At 39.9% G+C, this 12,812-nt stretch overlaps 1 protein-coding gene across 12 annotated transcripts in view; it reads right to left on the bottom strand.

Annotated features, from left to right (window-relative positions):
* Positions 1-12,812, bottom strand: part of CSGALNACT1 (chondroitin sulfate N-acetylgalactosaminyltransferase 1) — a 402,593-nt gene that overhangs the window by 88,614 nt on the left and 301,167 nt on the right. For all 12 annotated transcript variants that reach the window (XM_020969596.2, XM_078149613.1, XM_020969598.2 and 9 more), the window contains one exon: positions 5,910-6,837. In XM_020969596.2, the coding sequence (XP_020825255.1) occupies positions 5,910-6,528 (619 nt within the window). In that variant the 5' untranslated portion in view covers positions 6,529-6,837. The remainder of the gene's footprint in view (positions 1-5,909; positions 6,838-12,812) is intronic.

Here is a 12,812-nt window from a genome sequence, read left to right as displayed (position 1 = left end):
GCTTCCTACCGAAGGTAAGATTTGAATTGGGTATTGAAAGAAGCCAGTGAATTAAAAAAATTAAAACGAATGTTGAAAATTGTTTTTACATGTAATCGGGGAAAAATGAAATAAAAAATAAAAAAACCTTAAACTGAGGGGAGGATCTGGGGAAAACCGAATAAGTTCTGTTTGAACATGTTGAATTTGAGCTGTCTATGGGACACTTTGGGATATCCAGAAGGTAAATGGTAACACGTGACAACTTCAGAAGACAGGATGCAAAGGGTATGGATAGTTTTTAGCTCTCACCTTTCTGTTCATCTATCCCTGAAATTGTGGTTACTCCAGTGGGAAAAACAAAATGAAACAAAACATGAGCTATTGTAAATAGAACCTTCCATGATGAAAGTTGCCCGTCTATCGTAGACCGTGGCCAAAATTATGACGTTATTGAAGTTTATCTTATATTCTCCAAAATTCTCTTTCCTCCTCTGCTCTCTGATCTGTTTTAGGTGCTCAGTGACCTATTGTTCTCTTCTCCCTTCTTCCCTGATCAAAACGCGCCCTCAGGAAAGTCTCTGATGTCAGGTGTAACTATAGATCTTGGAATCATCTGTAGAGAGATGATAAATGAACACACAGGAGGTGATGAGATCACCAAGTGAGATAGTATAAATAAAAAGGAGAAGAGGGCCCAGGACAAAGCCTAGAGGAATACCCATGGTTAGTGGGTGTGACCAACTCAGAGATTAAGAAGGAATGATCAACCATATAGGAGAATGAGGAGAAAAAAGTGTCCTGAAAGACTACAGAGAAAATGAATCTAGGAAGAGAAGGTGATTGACAGTGTCAAATGTACCAAAAGAGAAGAAGGATAAGCATGGAGGTAAAATCCATTAGATGTAGCAATTAGATTATTGGTGACATTACAGAGGACAGTTTTAGTTGAACAATGAGATCAAAGGCCAGATTGCAGAGGGTTTATAAGAGACAAGGGGAAATGAAGTAGAGATGCCAATTATAGAAAGTTTTCTAAAGGTGTCTGACTCAGAAATAGTCATAATCAAATAGTCAGATCGAATGAGGGTTCTTTAAGGCTAGGGTATAGATGGGTGTGTTTCTAGGCAGCAGGGAAGGAGCTAGTAGACAGGAAAATACTGAAGATTAGTTAGATAAAAGGGATGACGGTGAGACAGTCTTCTAGAAAAGATGGGAAAGCATAGGATCAATGAAGAGGTTTGTCTTGGCAAGCAGAGACTATCCAAGGCTGGAGTGAAATAAGAGATAATGGGAGAAGATAGCTGAATAATCTGAGATGAGGGGCCAAGAAGAATGGGGAGCTCTTGGTGCTTTTTTAAGTCAAATATGAGTCAAGTTCCTCAGCTGAGAGGGTAGGAGGAGGGAGTCCTGTGGAAAGCTTAAGGAGAAGAAAAGGTTTGAAACAGCCCCTGTAAGGGTTGAAGTCAGTATTAAAATCCAGGTTTCCTGCCTACAAGTCCAGTACTAAATCTGCTCTACTACTATCACTACTACCAGTGTACCACCACCATCACCACCACCACCATTACTACTACTACTACTACTATTCCTACTGCTGCCGCTGATATGCTACTACTGCTACTACTTAGTAAACTCACTTTCATATAGTGCTTTAAGATTTGTAAAGCACTTTCCTCATAACAATTTTATTCTACAATTTATTCCCTTCCATAAATAAGGGAGCTGTAGCTCAGAGAGGCTAAGCTGTAGCACCCTGCATCCCACAAATACTAAGTGCAAGAGCTTGGACCTAAACCCAGGTCTTGTGACTAGGTTCCTGCTATCATCCCTCTCGGTCTCCCAACATTACTTCCATTTTTAAAAAAATCAAAGAAAAGAAATACAACTTTTAAAATGTCATCCAAAGAAAGCTTATTGCCACTTCTCTGATTTACGTTCCTATTCTTTCCTTTATTCATAGCACTCAGGTTAAGGAAACTGTGGGTATGCTGGGCTTTTTTCAGCCGCAGTACACAGGTAGGTTAGTCTATAATTGACTTCCAAATTTGGCAAACCATGAACAGAACTCGCTATGTTCTGAGTGAAACCACAGGAATTCTGTGACTTAAAAAATGCTGGATCATGCATGATTAGGATGGGAGAGGGGAGGAGAGACGTGACTGATCTACAGGGCAATGGAAGTGGGCAGGGTAATCAATGGGTCCATGAGGCAGAGCCTACATTAAAAAGAAAAGTGGTTTCAATTTTCAGTACTCTGTTTGGACTGTACCTTGGGGAAGAGGAAGGAACTAAAGCAACTTCAGCAATAAATATGCCTCTCCATCCCCCAAGCCTTTCTTCTCATTTCAGTACCACATCATAGGCTCCCTGTGGTTTAGAATGGTTATCATGGACTCACCTGAGAACCTCGTCACCTCTTTTAACATTCCTTTTATAGGGAAAGAGCTCTGAGTTATCATTCAGTCATTTCAGTGGCTTGCCATTTCCTTCTCTAGCTCATATTACCAATGAGGAAACTGAGGCAAACAGGGTTAAGTGGCTTGCCCAGGATCACAGAGCCAGGAAGTGTCTGAAGCTAGATTTGAATTCAGGAAGATGAGTTTTCCTAACTCCAGTCCCGGCTCTCTCTCTCTTCTGTGCCACCTAGCTGCCCAAACAACTAACCTACAAATGAATTTGGGAATACAATCCCAGTTGCCTGAACTTGATCTCACAAAAGTGATGTTTGTAAGGAACTCTGTCAACCTTAAAGCCTTTAGAAGAATATTTCCTATAGAATGTTTTGGTGAAGTTGGTGTTTCCAATAATTTATTCAATTGGCATTTACAGCCCCATTCAAGGTAGCATGGGGAATACAAAGTAATGGAAAACAGTCTCTCCATCCTCAAGGTGGTTATACTCTCCCTGGGAATATCCTTTTGCTCACTATATAACGAAACAGCAGATGTTCTAAGGTTACTGACTTTCATCAATCAATCAACTGACATTTATTAAGCACCTACTATGTGCCAGGCACTGTGGTAAGCATTGGAGATACAAAGAGTGGCCAAAGAACAAAGGTTTTTAGCTCTTAAACCCCTTTCCATCCTTTACTCTGTCCCTGAAACTGTAGTTGCTTTAGTGAGTAAAAACAAAACAAAACAAAACATGCGCTGTTTAAATAAAACCTTCCACGCCGAAGGTTCCCCAAGTGCTGCATATCACGGCCAAAATCGTGAAGTCTTTGAAGTTTGTCTTCCGTTCTCTGAAATTCTCTCTCCTCTCACTGTTGGTACCTCAACCCTGCTTTCTGACCCATCATAGGTGCTCAGAGATCTACAATTCTCTTCTCCCTTCTTTCTCTCCTAAAACCTGGCCTCAAGAAAATCTCTGAGGTCTGTCACTCACACCTCGGTTAACAGGTCCGTCAGTGTGTTACCTTACCTAGAGTACCTGAATTTTGTTGTTGTTCAGTTGTTGTTTAGACATATCTAACTCTTCCTGACCCCCAATTGGGGTTTTCTTGGCAAAGATAATGGAATGGTTTACCATTTCCTTATCCGGTTCATTTTACAAGATGAGGAAACCGAAGCAAGCAAGGTTAAGTGACTTGTCCAAAGTCACACAGCTAGGAAGTGTCTGAGACTGGATTTGAATTCATGGAGATGAATCTTCCTTACTGTAGGTCCAGCACTCTATCTACTACACCACCTAGTTGTCCTATGTAACTTTTAGCTTTGGCTCCTACTAAAGCATTTTCAGGCTTGGAAAGAAGTTAGAGAACCTGTCTTTACTTGGGGACCAAAGGATGGTCCTTGTGCCCTTAAAATCAAACCAAGGCACCCTAACACTTCATCTAGTATTCTGTCCACTATATCACAACTCCCACATTCATGCTAAGGTTTCAATTCTTCCCATTTAAAATATCTTCCAGTAACTGTTTGGCGAACTCTCCTCTCCACAATGAACCTCCATCTAGACAGCACTGTGCCAGCAAGCCCCGAGGCTCACAGCTTTCATTCAGAATTTCCTGCCAACATGAGTCAGACTACCCCAACTTGAAAATGTCTCCACACAGCAGGGGTTCTTAACCTTTTTTATGCCATGGACCCCTTTGAGACAGCTGGATACAGAGGACAGAGTGCTGGGCTTGGAGTCAGAAAGACCTGAGTTCAAAATTAACCCTACACATTCACTAGCTGTGTGACCGTGGATACATCACTTCACCTCTATCTGCCTCAGTTTCCTCAATTGTTAAGTGGGAATATTAATAGCACCTACCTCCTAGGGCGGTTGTGAGGATCAAATAATATGATATTTGGAAAGCACATAGCATAGTGCTTGGCATATAGTAAATGTTAATAAATGTTCGTTTTCTTCTTTCCTTCCTTCCCTTTAGCAGTCTAGTGAAGCATATGGATCCCCTTCTCCGAATAATGTCTTTAAATGCATAAATTAAAATAATAAGACTACAAAGGAAATCAATTCTATTTAAACCCTGTTATCAAAATATTTAAAAAGCAAAACAAGTTCATGGACTCCAGGTTAACAGCCTTTGGCATAGGGTTTTGCTGAATACCGTTGGCTAACGTAGCCTCCAAAAGAACCTGCTTCCCTTACAGGGAGGTGAAACTGATTATAAATCATCTAAATAGTCTAATCTTCATTAAAAAAAACTCTGAAGTGCAACCTTTTCATGAGGAAATAATAATGAAATTACCCATGTTATCATTTGCTCATAGATGTCTCACTTGGGTGACAACACTGAAGTCATTCCCATTTGTGACTCAACATTTTGATGAACCCCATCGAGTAATTAATTGTGTACCCAGCAGGTACTTGTTCTATTTGATGAATGAATGAACAATACAAAATCCTTGAACATGTGAAGGCACGTAATTTAAATTTGGATGAAAAGCAGCTGTTCTATTTCTAAAGAGGACACTGCGGCAGGACAATTTGAGTTAGATATCACAAACAACTTCTTGGCCTTCAGATCGGCGATACCAAAATACATAACCAAAGAGGGCCCTGAGGTTGGGTCATTTATAGCTTTCTTTATGGGGCCACCTGAATGGTGTATTGCCAGGAGTCAAGCGGACAAACTAGATGACCTCAAATTTTCTTCTAATGTTTGGATGGTTTTGAACTAGGAACAATTTGAAGCCTAATAAGAAATAGATGACATAATATATGTTTGTGTATTTTCTCCCCCATTAGATTGTAAGTTCCTTGAGGCCAAAGATATATTTTGCTTCTTTTTGTATCCTCAGTGCCTAGCATAGTGCCTGGCGCACAGTAGGTGCTTAATAAATGTTTATTGATTGATGGCGGATTCTAAGTGAGCATGGAAAGCTACTTTCCCTTTTTATTCTTCACCCTCAGGAACAAAACAACCTTTTGTGGTTACAGAAGGACCCACTGGGCTGTTTCTGTCACAAATTTCTACTATAACAAAGGCCCAGCCAGGGGAGCTCCCAACATACTCTAAAGATGGGATTCTATTGGCCAGACCCCCATGAAACTCTAATGTGATAACTAGGCACATGCAGATAGTTTAATCAAAATCAGACCCGGTCCCCAGGAGAATTATCTGTGAAAGGGGACAAAGTCATAAATGTCTGCCCATCCTGGTGTATACTTGCATTTCAGAGTTTTTTGTTTAGTTATTTAAAAAATAACAACTAAAGCAAGTCTTGCGTCTTCTTGCCAAGAAACAATTAAACTGTCAACTAGATGACTGGTCTCCAAGAGAAAGTTAAGTGCAAACAGATGTTGATGAAAAATAAAAACCAGACTGTACCTTTGGTGAATCTCACATAAAACTTTCTATAAGCTATGCCCACAAGCTGCTCTTGCCAGCCTTCCACAGTTCCCACCTGCTTGGACGGCAAACCACCTCCCCTCCTGCACCCACTCCTCCGACTCCCCATTGCAAACAGACCAACCTTCAATAAAATCAGAAGCTGCATAAGGGTGGTGATTTGAGTTGCTCTCCTCCTCAGGGTGGTTCAGAGTTTCAAGGGCCAGCTCAATAGCTTCGACCAACTCATCCCTCTTATCCTTCCTCACAGGCTTCTCCTCTGGGTGGCGGGTGAGGCCCATCTCCAGCTGATACACCTTTTGCAAGGTGAAGCTGTCGAAAGGAACGGCCGCATACTCCGTTGCCAGCTTCACGCCAGCGTGCACCTCGGCCTTGTCCACTTGGGAGTGGAGGAACTCCAGAAGGTTGGCCTGGTTTTTCTCAGGATGCACCCCTGCATCACTGGAGCGGTACTGTGCATTCTTCAGCTGCTCACTTCTTTCCTGAAGCTCGTCCTTCAGCTGGGCGATTTGTTTCTTCAGGCTGCTGATGTAGCTGCGATGTTGTTCTTCCTGCTCCTGAAGAATAGCTTGGTAGCCTGCTTTCCCCGTGGGGCTATTTGCCCTGGGCAATGCCATTTGTTCCTCATCACCTTTCGGGGTACATGCTAACATGTAGAGGACTGAGACAGCACAGCACAGAAACAGAAGCAAAAGGACCACCCGAGAAATCCAGGCAAGCAGTCCCCGGCGTAGCATCGTCATTCAAGGACCTGCCATGCGTTCAATACAAGCAACCCCCGCCTTGGGGCATCCCAGAATGCCAGGGTCCCCACAGGAGGATTCCCCTGGGCTAGATCACAGGGAACACATGTCTGGAGATGCATGAGCTACTTTCATCTATCACCCATAAATCATTCAATTTCTTCCCTTCAGGCACAGCAAGACAGACCCTTTCCACTTTGGCTCTGGCTGGGCTGTGAGGCTGATGCAATTAGCAAAGCAACATCTCCTGGTCCTTCCATTATCTCTCATCCTAGCCTTCTCAGTGTAGTGCAGATGATAAAGGAAGACCTGGAAAGAGAGACAAATGAGAAAGACCAACATTACTTAGCGGAACTACACATTCTTGCAATACTGCAGCCTTCAAAAGGGCCTTCCAGGATTCTGCCAAAACCGGAGCAGTTACAGCAAAGTGAATAGGCCAAATCCCATTCAGATTCATTAATTTCACACCTACATGCCCCCAATTAGTCCAGATGCATAAGATCATAGAATTTCATAACTAGAAGAGACCTCAAGATTATTTAAGTCCAACCCATACCTGGCTAGAAATTCTCTCCACAACATCCCTAACACATGACTGTCCAGTCTTTGTTTAAACACCTCTAAGTAACAGGAAATTCACTATCCCATGACACAATCCATACAGTGTTTTCTCTCATTCTAGGCAGCAGCTCAAAGTGAGCTCTGAATCATTCCCAAATATCCTGATGAGGTAAGGGAGGCAGGGTGGAGACAGAATAAGGAACGTGCATTCAACTCCAAGTATTAGAATGGTAAGAAGGCGGAGTATGAAGTATGGATGCTGATATATTTAAATTTCTTTATGTTGAGAGGGTGGGAAGAACTGATCTTCATCTGACCAACCTAACTCGCTTTCTGACAATAGAAAAGAAAATTTCTCGTGGAGCATGGTAATCAAGTGTGTTGATTGGCAGGAGGGGGTGAGAAAATTCTGAGAGGAGGAAAATGGGAGAAAAAAACCCCCAACCATCCTGTCACAGGCTAAGAAAAACCCAAGCAGAGCTCAGCTCCAGGCTTCCTGCAGGAGCTCTGTGTTCCAGCTGCTCGTTACAGATACACTGGCATATCACAGAGCCTCTCACTAAAACAAATATTTTCTTAAATAAATGCTTTGCACCTCAACTCCAAATTTATTTTAAATCCAACTCATTCTACAAACTAATCTCTTCTTCATCCCGTCATCTTTTTACTCCCTCTCCTTCTTTCTGTTCTGCACTGTTACTAACACCCCTCTCTCACTCTTTTCTATTCTCCCCATGTGTGGGTCTCCTCTTCTTCTTCACTCTTTTTATCCTCTCACCTTCCCAAAGAAGAAAAAATGTTTATCATAAAAATAAAATACTCCAGAGAAAGGATGTTATTTCTTCTTTTGCCTGGTGGCTGAGGAAGAATAGGGGACACTTTACCCCTATCACACAAACACACACACACACACACACACACACATTAATGCATAACATGTTACAGTTTTTCCCAAACAAATTGGCCATGGAACCAGTTTGGCAGCACAAAATCCCCTGCAATAAGGGGGAAAATCAGAGAAATTTTGTAACAAAATTGGGAAATTAAGAACACTTTAATATGGAAAAACTGTCTTACGTAATAGACATGTTAAACATTCTTTTTAACTTAATGTTTCATAAGGGAAAATAATGTTAGCATCATTCCATTCCACAGCCCCTCTTTAGACTGTCTGACATGTCAAGATTCTACAGAATACATTTTGGGGCAATGGCTTAATGGGTGTATCATAGATGTTGATATTTTATGATTATGCACCATATGTAGTTGGATATGTTGACAAATTTACTTTAGATTAGTTTTAACCTCCTCTGTTTCTCTCTGCTTTATGAGACGGTATGATTCACAATTATCCATCATCCTTCATTATAAGATTTTGTAGAAAAGTCTATATTTTAATACAACTTTTGGCAGCCATCTCTTTCCATTCAGAAAATATGTCAACCATTTTCTGATTCAGGCACTTTCGGAGCTCTTTTGGTCTCCTTCTGAAAATTAATTTACAGTGGTTAAACATGGATAAAATTCTTATTAGGGTCAATGTCAGTTCTGTTGTCCATTTCCTATTTTTTATTTTCAGTAAACTGTTTTAACTGCACTCAATATTTTTTCTCATTATTATTCTTTCATTTCATCTTTTACAAATTCTGATTTTAGTTTGGATGAGCTGGTTGACTGTACACAGACTGACTCAGGGATCCTCACAATAATAACAAATCTTTTCTTATCTGCTAAAATGCAATCTATTTCATTCTTTAGGCTATTATTTGCTGTTCTCCCTTTACAACACCTACCAATTTTTAAAAAGAAAATATTCATGACAGAAGCATGAGGCTTCTGTGTAATCTACAACTCTTTGACCTCTCTCATTCATTCTTTTTTCCTGATTCATATGTTCCTATACATTTCTTCCTATCTTTACCTTATTCCACCTTTGCACTGAAGTCACCAAGTATCATAGTATATGTTAATTTAATCTGGAGAAATTTACCAAGTTCTTAGAATTTCTCTACCACTTTGTCCTCAGTAATCAAAGCTGATGAGTAAGATTTTTTTATTTTCATGGTGGTAAAGAAATACTTCTTACTAGAGCAGCAATAAATGATGACCAAATGTCCCCATAAAAAGCTATTTCCTCTAACTTTTAAGGTAGAAAATGAAAAAATTCATTCCAACTCATTTCTTTGTATCTCCAAGGAGTACCTATGAACCCCATTCTCCTGCAACTTCCTAAATTATTCTGGGTTTGTTTATGCTAAGAATGTCACGATTGATAAGAATCAGATCCTCTACCAATATATTCACCACTGGTCTTTGGAAAACATTCTCACATTTAGAAAACCAACAACCAAACTACAGTTTGTTGACCGTCTAAAAATAACAGCAAAATCATCCGATGAAAACGGGAGGAAGAAAACAAACAGAAGGAAAACAAAAAAGATTTACAAAAGTCATTTTAATGAATTTTTCTCTATAAAGAATAAAGGAACTACCACAGTGAAATCTAACCTTGCTCAATAACCACCAATGAGAAACATCAGGTGTAGCATAAAGTGGAAATATGTACACTTAACAAAGGTATTTGCTTCTGTGATGGAAAAGATACAGCAGAGTCCAAATCTAGGAAAGATTCTCTGTGAATGAGGAAGTTCTCTAGATGTTCCTATTTATGGATGGCATTGTATTGATTGAATCAAGCCCTAGGACAATGCAGAACCTCCAAGAAAAGAGATCATCGAGTTTAATCCATTCCTGAACAGGAATATCCTCTCTATTATATCCCTGACAAATAGCCATCTAAATTTCACTGAAAGTCTTCCAAACAAGTTTAACCACACCTCTTCCATCATGGATTTATGCTCATCTATTATCCCCATTAAACTTTATCTTAATAAAATCTACCCTGTCAAGATTGCTTGGGATTATGACTATTATCCAATATGCAATATTGAATATTATTATTGACATAGCTTCATGTCATCCATAACTTTGATAAATACGCCATCTATGTCTTTAAATCTTTCATGAAGATGGTGACCAATCCAGCCCTAAGGAAAAATCCCTGGGGCCCTATACCAGAAACTTGCCTCTGACTTGACATCACCCATTAAGGACTACTCGTTGGCTCCAATCATTCGGCTTGTTTCAAATCTACCTAACTATATTATCACTTAGCTCATATTTTTCCATCATGTTCATGCAATTCAGGGATTGCATAGACAAGCTGGCAAACACTTGACTGAAACCTAGTTTATATCTGTTTACAGAATATTGACAATAATCTTGATAGAAAAGGAAATGAGCTAGTCTGGCATGCCATGTTCATAATGATGTTTGTGATTACCACTGTCACTCATGTACACCAAGAATCTCTAAGTAAGTCCTTCTTGGCTCTCCAGAAAGCTTCATTATATGACAGCCTCCAGTGTATTTTTCTACACCTTCAACACACCACACGCTCTGGTTCCCCATGGCAAATTCACTTACTATTACTTAAGAGATGTGCCTCCTACACAGACAGTTCAGTATTTCAAATAGTTTGTTTCCTTTTTTTTTTTTAATGTGACACTTAAAATTCTCTCCAAACTTTTACTTGGCTTAAGGACTCTATCAACTATAATTTAGAACAATATACAGTTATTAGGAGACTAAGCTGAAAATGCATATTTAACCCTGGGAGCTTTTTCTGCTGTAGGGAAATCTTGGGCTTCATCTAATTACTATAATTCTGTGATTAAAAACAGCTCAGATTTGGTACCCAGGCACCTCACTGTTTTTAATGAAGTCTCTCAGATGAACTCATTATATCAACGTATTAAATTACCAGTGAAGAAATGTCATTGGGTTATGTTTCCGCTTTGATTTAAATAGGTTATAGCTAAAGACAACAGAAAATCAAAAAAGGAAACAAACTAAAGAAGATGAACCTTAAATATGATTTATTCCCAAACTGTTGAAACTTCAGGCCCATAAAATTAGGGTTCCTTCTGTAATACCATGGGGCTCATGATAACTAATGACCTCGTGGCAGGGGAGGCCACACTTGTGCCTGCAAGAAAGCCCTGGGAGTTGGCTTACTGGTACCCTGAGTCTTCTGAGAAGACCACCTCTCTGTTACTTTCTGGATTCCCTGTCACTCAGCTCAGGTTCAGGAAGAAACACAGCCATTCTTTCTTCTTCCCTGCCCTCCTCCCTGATGATGGTGCATGACCTTCCTTCAGGTTTCACTAAAGTTTTACACCTATGGATATTATGGAGAACATGGATAAAATAAATTAAAAGAGAAGTTTAGTTAATCAATCAGTCAACATTTATTAAGCATTTACTATATAGTGGGCTAAGCACAAAGGATACAAAGAGAAGGAAAAACAGTTCTTACCCTCAAGAAGTTCATATTCTAATGAGGAAGACATCAGGTAAATAACCAGGTAAATAGGCAACAGGTAAATTACAGACAAGATATATACAGAGTAGATGAAGGGTAGCCTCCTGCAGAAAGAAGAGCTTGATCTGAGGCTTGAAAAAGGCTACAGAAGCCAAGAGGCAGAGATGAGGGAGTATTCCAGGCACTTCAGACAGATGGCGAAAAAGTGTGGAGGTGGGAGATGGGGTATCACATTAGAGGAAAAGAAAGTAGGCCAACTTAGCCAGAAAGGATTAAAGTACAGAACTGGAAAGGGAAGAAAAAGACAGATGATGAGGAGCTTTAAATGGCAAACAAATGGGGTTTACATTTAATCCTGGAGGTAATAGGGAGCCACTGTAGCTCAATAAGCAAGAAAGGATGATAAGGAGGGTATGACATAGTTGGAATTATGCTTTAGAAAAATTACTTTGGTGACTGTGTGGGATATGGATTAGAATGGAGAGTGATTTGAAGCATTGAGACCAACCACAAGGCTACTGCAGTAATCCAAGTGAGAGGTGATGAGGGTTGTGACTATGTGTGAGGGAGAAAAGAGGACATGTAAGAGAGATGTTGTGAAGACAGAAATGATAAGATGTGCCATTGGACTGGATAGGTGAGGTGATTGAGATGAGAAGTCAAGGATTACACCAAGACTGTGGGCTTGGGTTACTGGAAGGATGGTGCTGACCTCAAAAGGAATTGAGAAATTTAGAAGAGGGGGAGGGATCAGGGAATAAGATAGTAAGTTCTGTTTTACATGTTGAGTTTGAGATGCTTACAGGACACGCAGTTTGAGATATCCAAGAAGCAGATGGTGATAAGTGACTACAACTTAAGTGAGAGACTAGGTCTAAACATAGATACATAAAGATTTCTCTCCCTCTCTCTCTGTCTCTGTCTCTGTCTCTCTCTCTCTCTCTCTCTCTCTCTCTCTCTCTATATATATATATATATATATATATATATATATATATATATATATATATATATATATACATATATATATATACACACACACACACACACACACACATAATATATAAACATATATACACATAACATATATGTATCTTGGAATAGATATATATGTATATGTGTGTGTATCTTGGAATCATCTGGAAAAGGATGACAAATAAATCCATGGGAGCTGACATCACCAGATGAGATAGAGAGAGTAAAAAGAGAATACAGGTTAGGGCTCTGGGGGACACTCAGGGTGAGTGGGAATGACATGGAGAAGAAAAACTTTAAATGGTCATCAGAGAGCTGTTCCTCCACGCCAGACAGAACAGTGGCTCTTCCTCACATCAGC

The sequence above is a fragment of the Phascolarctos cinereus genome, unplaced genomic scaffold (genome assembly GCF_003287225.1).
Source record: "Phascolarctos cinereus isolate Bilbo 61053 unplaced genomic scaffold, phaCin_HiC Scaffold_2;HRSCAF=192, whole genome shotgun sequence".
In the NCBI taxonomy this organism is placed as follows: Eukaryota; Metazoa; Chordata; class Mammalia; order Diprotodontia; family Phascolarctidae; genus Phascolarctos; species Phascolarctos cinereus.
The sequence above is the reverse complement of the archived record's forward strand: the minus strand, read 5'-3'. Positions and strand labels throughout refer to the sequence as shown.